The 14,988-nt window shown below is 38.4% G+C and overlaps 1 protein-coding gene across 2 annotated transcripts in view; it reads right to left on the bottom strand.

Moving 5' to 3' along the window:
- Positions 1-14,988, bottom strand: part of MSH2 (mutS homolog 2) — a 73,350-nt gene that overhangs the window by 40,129 nt on the left and 18,233 nt on the right. For both annotated transcript variants that reach the window (XM_082672444.1, XM_082672445.1), the window contains one exon: positions 7,245-7,444. In XM_082672444.1, the coding sequence (XP_082528570.1) occupies positions 7,245-7,444 (200 nt within the window). The remainder of the gene's footprint in view (positions 1-7,244; positions 7,445-14,988) is intronic.

Genomic DNA, 14,988 nt, shown 5'->3' with positions numbered 1-14,988 from the left:
CTTCATCTGGCTGTTCATCTGCATCCTTTATCAATAAACTGGTAAGTGTAAATAAGTGTTTCCCTGAGTTCAGTGAGCTGTTTTAGCAAATTGATTAAACCCAAGAAGGGGGTCATTGGGACCTCATCTGTAACTGGTTGGTCAGAAGTACAGGTAATACCCTGGGCTTGAGACTGGGTAGAGAGGTTGCAGGGTACCAGGCTTGTGGGATTGAACCCTTAACCTATGGTATCTGATGGGAGACAGTGTCACAACTGAGTTAAACTGCAGAACACCCAGTTAGTGTCACAGGAAATCACTTGGTGTGGGGCAAAACCTCCACACATTTGGTGACCAGAAATGTAACTGATGAAGTTTCTGAGTGTTGTGCCTTGACCTCTTTTATCTCGTAAACTAGTTTTTATTGCACAGTTTTGCACAGGGATGCATATGTTGCATTATAACAGAACTGGCTGTATGCAAAAGTGTAACAGAATATATTGGGATAAAAATGTTCTAATTATACATTTAATAAATAAATAGTACTGATTTTACAATAGTAAAAATAGTACTAATTGTTAGTTGCCATAATTTAACCTCTATGACTTGACACTAACTGGGTAAGTCAATTATACTTCCATGAAAAAATAAATAAAATTAAGAAAAGAGATAAAAAACAAAAAAAAATTTAAAGGGCAGTTTTACACATGTTAAATTAAGTTAAATGTATAGGAAATACAAAAATACTACAATAAATAATGCATTTTACCTCACAAAAGACTTGAAGTTTGCTTGTGGAGGTGGACTTCCAAAAGGCTGCAGCTTGTAAGTTACTGTGAAATGGTGAGTCCTCTGAAGTGCAGTGAGTGCAAAGCTGTAACACCACATGCAAATGAGTGTGGCTCATGAACACATGGTGGATGTTGGAGGTGTGTGTCTGTGTACATTTTGTGTATGCCTACACTGCTCAGTTCAGCTGGGTGCAATTTTCTGCATTCACCCAGTGTTTCCCATGGGCAAAATGTGCATAAGCAACAAAAAATTCACATTATGCTCAAATTGTTTCCTAATATACGAACTACATTACAACAAGTCTTCCTTGTCAAAGAAAGTGTTAAGCATAACTGACCTTCTATAATTTTGCTTAAAGAATGAAACAACATAAAGCAAAATATTAATAATGGTTACCTCTGGATGGTAGAATAATTACTACAAAGAGTTTACCTTGCTTTTATAAACTGATAAAGACGAAATTTAAAGAAAATATCTCCAAAATACAAAATCCAACCAGATCTTAAATTGCAACTTTATAGGCTAAAGTTTAAAAAGTGCTACATTAGTAAAGCAGATTCCTTTTCAGAAATGCCAAATTGCTTTCATATTATCTTCTATTTAGAAGGAAACTGAGCAATCAGGTTAAAAGGGGGGATTATTATTAGACTAACTTACTATGTTATTTAGGGTTAAAAAGCAATGGAGATAAGCAGAAGGTGCTATGGAAACCAGAAAACTGCATGAGGAGGGCAGAGAAAGCTTCACAGAAAGGGTGATATTTGAGCTCAATCTTAAATATTAGTAGGGTTCCATCACGTGGACAAGGTAGTGAAGGGCATTTAAGACAAAGGAAAAACATGGGGAAAAGCATAAAAAATCAGAGCAGTCTGGAGAACCAGTACAGTGAGGAGAAGAGTAGGTGAGGGAGTATAAGGGAGGCTGACTGAGAAGTAACAGCCAGCCAGGCACAGGAATGGGGCTTCTTCTGGTAGGTTATGGGAAGCAAATTAATGTGTTCATAACCAAAAGTGAAGAAATGATATGATCAGACGTGCTAAGAAAGATTACTATGGGTTCACTGAGGAGGATGCAATGACCAGGGGAGGGAAAATAGTACATGTAAGGTTTTTAAATATACTGAAACAGAAAAGGATGATTACTTGGATGTGGGCAGAAGGAAGGGTTACATACCTCAGTGTGATAGCTGTTACAATAAAATTCATCAACAAAATCTAGATACTTAGAGTTGTTTTAAGCACTATCAGAAATTTGCTCCAAATGCAGAATACCACTGTTTTAGGTTGTGCCTCCATTTTTAAAAAAAATTTTGTTGAACTATAGTTAATTTACAATGTTGTATTAATTTCTGTTATACAGCAAAATGACTCAGTTACATGTATATATTCTTTTTCATATTCTTTTGCATTATGGTTTATCACAGGATATTGAATATAGTTCCCTTTGCTATATAGTAGGACCTCATTTTTTATCCATTCTATATATAATAGATTGCATCTGCTAACTCCAAACTCCCAATCCTTCCCTCCCCGACCTCCTTCCCCCGTGGCAACCACAAGTCTGTTCTCTATGTCTATGAATCTGTTTCTGTTTTGTAGATAGGTTAATTTACGTCGTATTTTAGATTCCATATATAAATGATATTATATGGTATTTGTCTTTCTCTTTGACTTACTTCGCTTAGTTTGATAAACTCTGGATCCATCCATGTTGCTGCAAATGTGTGTCTCAACTTTTCAATTTTAAAAGATAAGGAATAAGGGAGGCCAAGTACATTTTTCACATAGCCTTTTTTTTTTAACAGGAGAAAGATAATTTAGAGTAGAGCTTTTATCACTCAATGCAAATCTACTTTCTAAACTGTTGCTGCCCTCTGCTGTCACTGAATTTACTTTTTTTCATTTTTTTCCCAGGAATAACATTAAAATAACATTAAACCTAGATTTAATCAAAACCAAAATATCACAAGATGGCAGAATACACTCAATTTCTAGTAATATACAAATATATTTTTAAAATCTTTTAATGATTTTACTTTTAAGGAGAGTGCATCTGGTTTTTCCTCATAAATTAGCCTCAGTTTTGACTTTCTCCATGAAGTCAGTAGGCTAAGGAGCTATGCTGAACTCTGCAAAATGCCATTTTAAACTCAAGAGAGGCACATGAAAAGATGCTCAACATCGCTAATCATCAGAAAAATGCAAATCAAAACCACAATGAGACATCACCTCACACCTGTCAGAATGGCTATCATTAAAAAGACCACAAATAAGAAATTGTTGGCGAGGATGTAGAAAAAAGGGAACCCTCATAAACTGTTGGTGGGAGTGTAAACTGGTGCAGCCACTGTGAAAAACAGTATGGAAAAAAAATAACTAAACACAGAACTACCATGTGATCCAGCAATTCCACTCCTGGGTATATATCCGAAGAAAATGAAAACACTAATTCAAAAAGATACACAAATCCCAATATTCCTATCAGCATTATTTACAATTGCCAAGACATGGAAGGGACCTGTGTCCATCAACAGATTAATGGGCAGAGAAGATATGTGTGTGTGTGTGTGTGTGTGTGTGTGTGTGTGTGTGTACATATACATACATATATAAAAATATATATATATACGGAATATTACTCAGCCATAAAAAAGGATGAAATTTTTGCCATTTCCAACAACATGGATGGACCTGGAGGGTATGATGCTTAATGAAGTCAGACAGAGAAAGCCTAATACTGTATGTTATCATTTATATGCAGAATCTAAAAAATAAAACAAACAAATGAATATAATAAAACAAACAGATGCACAGATATAGAGGACAAGCTAGTGGTTACCAGTGGGGAGAGAGAAGGGGGGAGGGGCAACACAGGGGTAGGGGATTAAGAGGTACAAACTACTATGGGTAAAATAAGTTACAAGGATATATTGTACAGCATAGGGAATATAGCCAGTATTTTATAATAACTTTAAATGGAGTATAATCTATAAAAATACTGAATCACTATGTTGTACACCTGAAACTAATATTGTAAATCAACTCAAGAGAGATTAGTTAGGTTCCCAGTGACTAGGCTATATCTAGATTCTCCAGTGTTCCATGTTATTGAAAGAAAATACACACCTCTAAGCACCACGAAACTTGGAACAGTCTTCCTCCTTTAATATTTTCTAGGCTGGGTGATTTCAAATACCTTAACTGGACATCAGTTATCAAACTGATAATGTAAAGCATTTGATTTACATAATGTTATGATATCTCACAGGTCTATATGTGATGATGTCTAATGGTATGATATCTCACAGGACTTATACTAAGTGTAACACCAAAAAAGTAGGGAATTACTAACTTGTTGAAAACTCTCAAGTACATTAATCTACACATATGCAGAGAGGTTCATGAAGAGAGCCAAGCCTTTCAAATCCAATTCCTAACTTCCATGCTTATCTCAGGGAATAAGAAAGATTCCCCAGAGAATATGCAGAGCAATATTTCTTACATTTTTTTGGGGGTGGTGGTGGTTTACATATACTTTTGAATATCTGATGAAACTTGCAGATCATTTACCCCTCCAAAAATACATATACACAAAATTTTGCATAAAATTTCAGGATACTTTCAAGAACTCATTCAAAAATCCCAGGTTTAAAGTTTCAGGTACTGAGTGAAAAGGGGCCCAAAAATACAACTGGGGATTGTGGGGTGGGCGTGGGGTGACTACACTGAAGAGGATGGCAAAAAATATAAGGATCTAGCAATTCCAGTTCTGGGTATATATCTAAAAGAAACAAAATCGTTATCTCGAAGAAATATCTGCACCCCCCACATTCACTGCAGCATCATTTACAACAGCCAAGACACGGAAACAACCTAAGTGTCCACCAGCGAAGGAATGGATAAAGAAACTGTGATACATATGTACAACGGAGTATCCTTCAACCATAAAGAAAGAAATCCTGCCATCTGCAACAACATCAATGGACCTTGAGGGCATTATGTCAAGTGAAAAGAGTGAGACAGGGAAAGTCAAATACTTTGTGATCTCACTTATATGTGGAATCTAATAAAACCAAACTCATAAACACAGAAGAGACTGGTGGTTGCGAGAGGCAGGGGGTGGAGGAAATGGGTGAAGGTGGGCAAAAGGTACAAATTTCAAGTTATAAGATTTAAGTCCTGGCAAGGTAATGTACAACATGGTGACTGTAATTAAAAAACAAAAATAAGGGCTTCCCTGGTGGCGCAGTGGTTGAGAGTCCGCCTGACGATGCAGGGGACACGGGTTCGTGCCTGGGTCCGGGAAGATCCCACATGCTGCGGAGCGGCTGGGCCCGTGAGCCATGGCCACTGAGCCTGCGCGTCCGGAGCCTGTGCCCCGCAACGGGAGAGGCCACAACAGTGAGAGGCCCGCGTACCGCAAAAAAAATAAAAACAAAAAACAAAAACTGTATTGTATATTCGAAAAGCTGCTAAGAGATTAGACTTTAAAAGGTCTCATCATAAGAAAAAAAACTAAGTGAGGTGACGATGTTAACTTATTGTGGTGATCAGTTACGTAGTATATATATATAGATATCAAATCGTGTTGTACATCTAAATTTATACAATGTTATATGTCAATTATATCTCAGTAAAACTGGGAGGAAAAAAAGCCTGTCACACTCACCAGTGAAACCTAGTAAGATAAGGACTGGACTGTGTTCACTGAATTTAGCAACAAGTAAGTCACTTAGCAAATGCCATTTCAGTACAGTGGTCAGGGCTAAAGCCAGTGGAGTGAATGGAATATGGAAATGTAGGCTTTCAGAAACTTCACTGAGTACAGGTACAAGAGGAGGACACAGGGACAAGGATGGCTTTTTTACCTCATGAGGGAAGAGATGTGAGAGATATGTTTAAAACAGCTGATGTTAAGTGGTAAGAGTAAATTGTTTAGAGAGCCTATCTCCATGATTACATTCCTAACACCTGTCAATCCCCTTGTGCTTCCAACTGATCCTGTTGGAACGAGGCCAGAGGAGACAATCAGAAAATGGTAGCAGTAGAAGATATTCATTTACAGGATGAGGAAATTGAGGCACAAAGGAGGGAAATTAAGCCACACTAAAGAAATGTGAAACAGAAAAGATTAAAGACCCATTTTCTTTAATTCCACTTTGGTGGGACTAAATTAAAATCTAGGGCATTTAAGCCTCATCAGTCTAATGAGGAGCCTTGACTAGAATAGCAATACTTTTCATACAGTGGTACTCTGAAACGATAAGCAGTTAGCTCTTCTTTTACACTCTGTTAGATAAATAAGAGGGAAGGTTACCATAAAATTTAAATTAAATCTATACTTATTTTGTACCAGTCATCATAGCTTTTTAAGTCTGCCTACAAAAAAAGTCATAAAGCTTTCTCATAATATTGAAAGGTTTGTTTTCCACAGCTCCAAGAGATGTTGATTTTTAACTCTGAAACTTAAAATGCTTTATGTATTAGACATATAACTTTGTACTTACTAAAATATTTGTTGTAGAAACTAATGTTCACTTAAAGTTAAAAACTATGCTTGTAAGAGCAAGTTGATTTTATCCACCAATACTATATTGATTAACTAATATATGACTTTGCTTACTTTATTGTAGTAACTACCCTCTGACTTCAACTGTTACCACCAAGACCTTCTGTCTTAACTTTCTTTCATAGGTGTACTGGAAAGGTTAATTCCAGCAGGCCTGGAATTAGCCTCCGGTGTTTTCTTCAAGTTCCTGCATGGCAATGACCCCTGGTCAAGGCATGAAACATACTAATCGTGTTGTTTTGTAATCTCTCGTCCCAGGAGATTCAAGGTGGTTCATCCAGCTTAGCACCATGTGATCGATGATTTGCACCCGGTCTCACTGAGGCCCCAAGAGGGCTCTGCTGTAGAAACTAGTTACAGAACAGGAATACGCCCACAAGACCAGCAAAATATTAAGAAGCCCAGCAAGACTGTTTTAGGCTCCCTGGTTCCAGGGTGTTCTGTATACAATAATGGTCCCTGATAGGAGAAGGTGCACCTCACCAAGGACCTTTTTATAGGTACCTGCACCTGACCTCCCCGGCCCCCTTGTTGTGACAGCCTTTCGCTGTGATGCATTATCCTTACTTTAGTGCGGCTGCTAGACTGTATCCTTTTCCAGTAATAAACCATGTGTTTGTAAGCACTGTCATTTCGGGTCCTGTGAGTCTTTAGCAATCAAACCCTGTTTAACTGCCACTGTTAGTGCAAGACACCTATTAATAAACCTCGTAATCCTAATATTCATTTCTAAAAAACAAAAATTCTAAATTGTCTCATGACTTCTGTCTGTGATACAGCCAGAGGGCAACACAAACCTATTAGGAAAACGTAAAGATGAGTCACCAGAACCAACTTTAAAAGGACAGACCATTTGCTAAGTATATTGAGAGTGAAGGAAAACAAAAACAAAATCATTTTATTACCTTCATATTTTTCCAGAGCCTGAATAACATTAGGGAGTTGATTTATACCCTGATAGAGTCGATAACAATCTTGTAAGTTTGCTGCTTGTCTTTGAAATTTCTTGGCAAGTCGGTTAAGATCTGGAAATCGACGAAGTAAATCTTCTTGTAAACTCTGCCTCAATTCTGCATCTTCTACAAAAGCTTCGACTAAATTTAATCTGAAATAAATTATACTAGAATTAATCTTAAATATTTTAGTGTGAAACTAAAATTTGGCAACTAGGTGCATGTCTCAACTCAAAAACTCCATATAAGAAGCTTGAATCTATTCTGAAATGTTAGTTTTTTGTAGAGGATGGAAAGCTCCATAACACTGTGATGTAAGCAGTTTGTGATTAGTTAATAACCAAATTAATGTTTAGTTAAGTAGTATCATATGATACTGAAATATACCCAATTTTGTTTGCCTTTCATCAAATTGACATTTCTTAAATAGAGGAATCTCATTATTGGGACTGTTGATATTGACACATTATTGCACATGGAAACAATGATCTTTAATGAAACAGAATTACAATTCAAGAATGTTGCCAAATTCAATACTTATTCTATCAGAAAGTCTTATAAGTTCAAAATGTATTCTAAAATTACCTCATGATAGTACAAAGCCAAAATGATCTTTAATGAAACATCTTTAACAAAACAGAATTACAATTCAAGAATGTTGCCAAATTCAGTACTTATTCTATCAGAAAGTCTTATAAATTCAAAATGCATTCTAAAATTACCTCATGATAGTAAAAGCCAAAATTTTCTAATTAAAAAACTGAAATAAGTTTATTGCTTCACAAAATCAGTAAATAAAATCTTAGCTTGTTTCAAGAACTATAAAACACACAGTTTATATTGCTTTTGTAATTTATTGGAATCAGTGGCTTTCCATTTTTTTCCCTGTAATCCACAGCAAGAAATATAGTTTTACATCATGACCCAGCACACACATGCACAGATACTGTAGCGGGCAAAATAAGCCACCTCAAAACATGCCACTCTAGTGTCCATAAGGACTACTTTGGTCCTTAAGGACTATTTTTAGTTGAGGACAATTGAGAAGGAGCAGAAAGAAGGAAAGCTCTTTGCCTTCTCCCTATTTGCCCAAAAGCAGGACATAAATTTACTAAGGTGCTCCCCCTTCCTTCTTTACCAGGAAGGACAACAATTAATCTCAACTTTAGACCCTTAACAGCCTGGAGATGGCAACAGAGGAACGTACATAACCCTACCAGCTAGCCTTTCTCTACCTTTAGTTTCCATACATTTCCCTTCCCACAATTTGTAGCCCTAGGAACTCAAAGTCCCTTTCCTTTGTCTTGTCACTTCTCTGAAAATTTATTGTTCTTTTGCTAAGATGCTATATAAGCCCAAGTTCCAACTAACCCTAGAGTTACTCATCTCTGAGCGCTCCCACATGTAAGCATAAACATGTTTGTTTTTTCTCTTGTTAATCTGTCTTTTGTCAGTCCAATTCATAGGGCCACAGCCAAAGAACTAGGAGAGTAGTAGGAAAAAGAAACTTTCCTCCCTGACAACATATAATTAAAATAGGTTTTGCAAGACAAAACTTAACTCTTACTATATGTGGTGCACTCTTTTATTTTTCTCTTGTATTTAACTTTTCAAAAATGCTAGTTATCACCTGCTACACTAACTTCACAACCCACCACTGGGTCACAACATGCACTATGAAAAACTATGTAGTAGATGGTATTGAAGTAATAGCTGAAAGGTAAACTTTAACATTCAAAGGTAGGGGAAATGGCGTGGGCACAGAAGACGATCCTAGGTTTAGAACGCTATCAGATGAACAACCATTTTCCTTACATTTGTAAATTATATGAGTAGTAAATTAATCCTCAAATTGCACAGGAACAGGAAAAGGAGCCAAATCAGCTTTCTAAATTTCTTAACTATTTACTGATCTCTTCATCAGCATTTACAATTCCTGCATCATCATAATGTTCATCTAGCATGTCATATGAAGGGAAAAATATGCTGTCCCTGTAGTTATCATATAATGACTACAAATATTAAAGCAAGATTTTGCAACCTTGGTATGTGGCAGCCTGGATGGGAGGGGAGCCTGAGGGAGAATGGATACATGTTTATGTATGGCTGAGTCGCTTTGCTGTGCACCTGAAACTATCACAATATTGTTAATCAGCTATACTCCGATATAAAGTAAAAAGTTAAAAAAAAAAAAAGATTTTGCAACCTTGGCAATACTGACATTTAGGCTAGATAATTCTTTGCTGTGAGGGGTTGTTCTGTGCTGTTTAACAGCATCCCTGAATTCCACCCACTATACTCTTTCCAGAGTAACAACCCAAAATGTCTCCAGACACTGCCAAATGTCCCAGAGGCGGCGGGGGAGGGGAGGACAGCCCCAGGCTAGGCCACTGGTTTAAAGGACCTTGAATCACTTTAAAAGATGAAAGTAAAGAGAAAAATAACAAACTCTATAGAATGTCAAGATAATATTCAGGGAGTTGGTAGTAGATATATTTGTTGTAGCAAATGCCAAATTAGTGGGGAAATAATCTGCTACCAAGCTTGTATTACGAACCAGTCACAGGCTATATAAACAAGCAATTATTCAGGCACTCACTGCTCCAGAAAATATTTCTATGGCTTGTACTCTAGATTTTAAAAACAAAGCAAACAAAACTGAGTCAGGGATGCAGCCAAATCACAGCAAATTTGGGCCTTCCTAGCTAATCCTCTGGCTCTAACTGGGCTTCTCCAAGTTTGATCCAAGATTACCCATATTAAAATCACTTGGAGGTGGAATACAGAATCCCCAAGGTTGGGGCCCACCTGTGAAATTGCAATGAGCTTCTCAAGTGATTCTTCGGCCCAGAACAGTTTAAAAAAGTGAGTTCTAACAATCACAAGAAATTTCTGAGTTCTCATGATAAAACAGGAAGAGAAGTTTAAGGGGGTCAGGAAAAGGATGAAAGAAACCTGATGTTGGCTTCACCTACCTCATCTTTCTTTTCCTCTTCTTTTCCTAAAACTCCTTAGGCCACTCTCCATAAATGGTAAGTATTCACAGAGAAGACATCTCTGATCTAGAATCTCCCTATGCTTCTTTCCTGTTCCACCAAGTATCTTATCACTGTTTCCTCTCAAGCTGACCACAGAATCATAAGTAACCAACATTGTTCAAGAGCATAAAGTTCCACAGAATAGAGAGCCCAGAAATAAACCCACACACCTACGGTCAATTAATCTTCAACCAAGGAGGCAAGAATATACGATGAGAAAAAGACGGTCTCTTCAGCAAGTGGTGTTAGGAAAGTTGGGACAGCCACATGTACATCAAAGAAGTTAAAACAGCCTCACACCACACACAAAAATAAACTCAAAATAGCTTAAAAGGGCTTCCCTGGTGGCACAGTGGTGGAGAGTCCGCCTGCCGATGCAGGGGACACAGGTTCATGCCCTGGTCCGGGAAGATCCCACATGCTGCGGAGCGGCTGGGCCCGTGAGCCATAGCCGCTGAGTCTGCGCGTCCGGAGCCTGTGCTCCGCAACGGGAGAGGCCACAGCAGTGAGAGGCCCGCATACCACAAAAAGAAAGAAAAAAAAAATAGCTTAAAGACTTAAACATAAGACATGATGCCATAAAACTCCTAGAAGAGATAATAATTTTGTAAAACATTCTCTGACATAAATCCTACCAATGTTTTCTTAGCTCAGTCTCCCAAGACAATAGAAATAAAAACAAAAATAACAAATGGGACCTAATCAAACTTAGAAGCTTTTGCACAGCAAAGGAAGCCACAAACAAAACGAAAAGACAACCTACAGATTGGGAGAAAATATTTGCAAACAATGTGACTGACAAGGGCTTAATTTCCAAAATATACAAACAGCTCATACAACTCAACAACAAAAAAACAAACAACCCAATCGAAAAATGGGCAGAATACCTAAATAGACATTTCTCCAAAGAAGACATACAGATGCCCAATAAGCACATGCAAAGATGCTCAACATCACTAATCATTAGAGAAATGCAAATCAAAACTACAATGAGGTATCACCTTACACCAGTCAGTATGGCCATCACTAAAAAAGTCTATAAGTAACAAATGTTGGAGAGGGTGTGGAGAAAAGGTGGGAATGAAAGTTGGTGCAGCCACTTGGAAAACAGTATGGAGGTTCCCCAGAAAACTAAAAATGGAATTACCATATGATCCAGCAATCCCATTCCTGGGCATATACCCAGACAAAACTATAATTCAAAAAGATACATGCACCCCCCTATGTTCACAGCAGCACTATTCACAAGAGCCAAAAACATGGAAGCAACCTAATGTCCATTGATGGATGAATGAATAAAGAAGATGTAGTACATATATATAATGGAATAATACTCAGGCATGAAAAAGAATGAAATAAAGCCATTTGCAGCAACATGGATGCAACTAGAGATTACCGTACTAAGTCAGTTAGAAAGAGAAAGACAAATACCGTATGATATCACTTATATGTGGAATCTAAAATATGACACAAATGAATCTATCTACAAAACAGCAACAGACTCATGGACATACAGAACAGACTTGTGGTTGCCAAGGGCAAGAGGGATTGAGTGGGAGGTTGGAGTTAGCAGATGTAAGCTATTATATATAGAACGGATAAACAACAAGGTCCTACTGTATAGCAAATGGAACTATATTCGATATCCTATGAGAAACCGTAATGGAAAAGAATATAAAAAAAGAATGTATATACATATATATAACTGAATCACCTTGCTGTACAGCAGAAATTAACACATTATAAATCAACTATACTTTAATTTAAAAAAAAAAAAAGAGCATAAAGTTCCAGAAAGAGTATTAAGTAAAACAGCAAGGGAATGAAAAGCTTCTAAAACACATAGCACAAGGCAAGATACACAGCCCCCTCAGTCTTTGGTCTGGATATCATTAAAAGTCTAATAATGGACTTCCCTGGGGGTGCAGTGGTTAGGAATCCGCCTGACAATGCAGGCAACACGGGTTCGAGCCCTGGTCCGGGAAGATTCCACATGCCACGAAGCAACTAAGCCCCCGTGCGCCACAACTACTGAGCCCACGTGCCACAACTAACTACTGAAGCCCGCGCAGGTAGAGCCCGTCCTTTGCAATGAGAAGCCACTGCAAGAAGAAGCCCGTGCACCGCAGTGAAGAGTAGCCCCTGCTCACCGCAACTTTAGAGAAAGCCCGTGCGCAGCAACGAAGACCCAATGCAGCCAAAAATAAATAAATTTATTTTTTTAAAAAGTCTAATAAATTGCTAGTTTCACAAGTCTATTCGACATGCCATTTCAGAAATAATTACAGTATTAGTTTGTGCTCTGGCTAACAGAAGTTTTTTTAAAAAAAGACTGCTCTACTGTTTCCATGACAATCCCACTTTCAAATCACAACTTCAGAAGTACCAAAGTTAGTGTTGGCAAAACAGAGTATACCTGTCAATTCTACTCAAAATTACTCAGCTGTCACAATTTGATACATTAATGCAAAAGTTGACTGGAATACAAGATAATTTTTAGGGTCAGTTAATCTCTAAAATTCCAAAAGAATAAATTATAAAATTAGTCATGAAATTTTTGATATTTTAAAATCACCATTGTGTTCTTTAAAACCAGCACTTCTGATCTCTCACTGTAAAAACAGTTGACTGGAATTTCATGACAGCTTATTTATATGGCTGAGAACAAATCTGGTACCTAAATACAAGTTTTTGAGCCTGTTCTTTATCTGTTCTTCACATGGTTTAACGCAGACAGAACCACTCATTTGATACGTTAAATAGCAGATAATCTGCTACATAGGCTTGAGAAAATTAAAAAAGAAAAAAGAGTATGGCAAAATATAAGAGAAAGGAACATGCTTTCAAGGAATTTTCAATCTAGTGGAGGAGAAGGACATGTTGCATCTTACAGTTAGTGCTGAGTAACAACCAAGATACAAAATGCAATGAAATGTGATACAAGTAAGAAAGCAGAGAATTCCTATGGGAGCTGGGGAACCTCATTTTGGGGTATTTCATTTGCCTATATTCTAAATAGTTGGGATTTAAAGAGACAGGATCTTGAGGAAAATGCTTGGGTGGGGAGGGTGGAGCAGCAAGAGCAGAGACTTGAAGAGAGAACAGTACAGGATGCACTGGAAGAAAACTGAAGCAGAGAAGGAATAGGGAAAAAAACTATAACCAAGGCAAAATGGAAAGGTTGCCTTTGGAAAGGAAAGCATTATTTCCTCTTCTGAGAAAGAGCCAGGGAGTAAAAGACTGAAAATACAGGTACATTTTGAGATTGTAAGAATCAGGGAGGAGATTATCTGCTTACACGTAGGAGGCAGCTGAAGGGAAAATAAAAAATGTTGGTCATTGGTCACTGAAATAAGTCATGTAACAAAAGTAATACCAGGCAGCAGTGAAAACTAGATAGCTTGAAAGTACAGTGGAACCTTTTTTTTTTTTTTTTTTTGCGGTACGCGGGCCTCTCACTGTTGTGGCCTCTCCCGTTGCGGAGCACAGGCTCCAGACGCGCAGGCTCCGTGGCCACGGCTCACGGGCCCAGCCGCTCCGCAGCATGTGGGATCTTCCCGGACCGCGGCACAAACCCGTGTCCCCTGCATCGGCAGGCGGACTCTCAACCACTGCGCCATCAGGGAAGCCCCAGAAACTTTTAATTGAGAAAGAAAGCTAAGGAGAGAGGGGTCAGTATGACAAAGAACCAATGGGGCAAGAAATTCTATGGCCCCCATGAAAGCACTGGAAAGAGGGTTGCCTTTGTGGTGCAGACTGGACAGGAAGGCAAATAAAATTCAAAGGGACTAGCAGATCAGCCCAGAGACCAGAAAAAAGGGGTTTCCACTAAACTCGATTTGGAAGCAGAGAAAATGGTGGAAAAGCAGTAGAGTGATAGCCCTCCTGTTCTTCCTCTGAGGCCAGAGCAATGCTTTGCTGTTTTAAAGAAACTGCACTCACTGTATGACCTCCAGACCTCTCTGTTTCTACAGAATACAGACTACTAACTAAAGACATCCTTGCACAAAAGGATACTTAATATAACCTGGAAAGAAGTCTAGGTCTAAGTCTTAATATAACCCTGGAAGTACACTGCCTCAAGAAGCATGATATATTATCACATAAGCACCACCACCATTTCTACATTTATAGGAACCACTTTTTTTAAAAATAAATTTATTTATTTTATTTATTATTTTTGGCTGTGTTGGGTCTTCGTTGCTGCACACGGGCTTTCTCTAGTTGCGGCGAGGGGGGCTACTCTTCGTTGCGGTGCGCGGGCTTCTCATTGTGGTGGCTTCTCTTGTTGTGCAGCACAGGCTCTAGGCATGTGGGCTTCAGTAGTTGCAGCTTGCAGGCTCTAAAGCACAGGCTCAGTAGTTGTGGTGCACAGGCTTAGTTGCTCCGTGGCATGTGGGATCTTCCTGGACCAGGGCTCGAACCCGTGTCCCCTGCATTGGCAGGCGGATTCTCAACCACTGTGCCACCAGGGAAGCCCAGAACCACTTTTATTTGGAGATATATATTTCTAATAAGATTGCTACATTAATCATATTAAATGTCATAGAAAGAGAAATACTTAGTTTTGGGCTTCCCTGGTGGCGCAGTGGTTGGGAGTCTGCCTGCCAATGCAGGGGACGCGGGTTCGCGCCCTGGTCTGGGAAGATCCCACAAGC

The sequence above is a fragment of the Grampus griseus genome, assembly GCF_964374135.1.
Source record: "Grampus griseus genome assembly, chromosome: 15".
In the NCBI taxonomy this organism is placed as follows: Eukaryota; Metazoa; Chordata; class Mammalia; order Artiodactyla; family Delphinidae; genus Grampus; species Grampus griseus.
The sequence above is the reverse complement of the archived record's forward strand: the minus strand, read 5'-3'. Positions and strand labels throughout refer to the sequence as shown.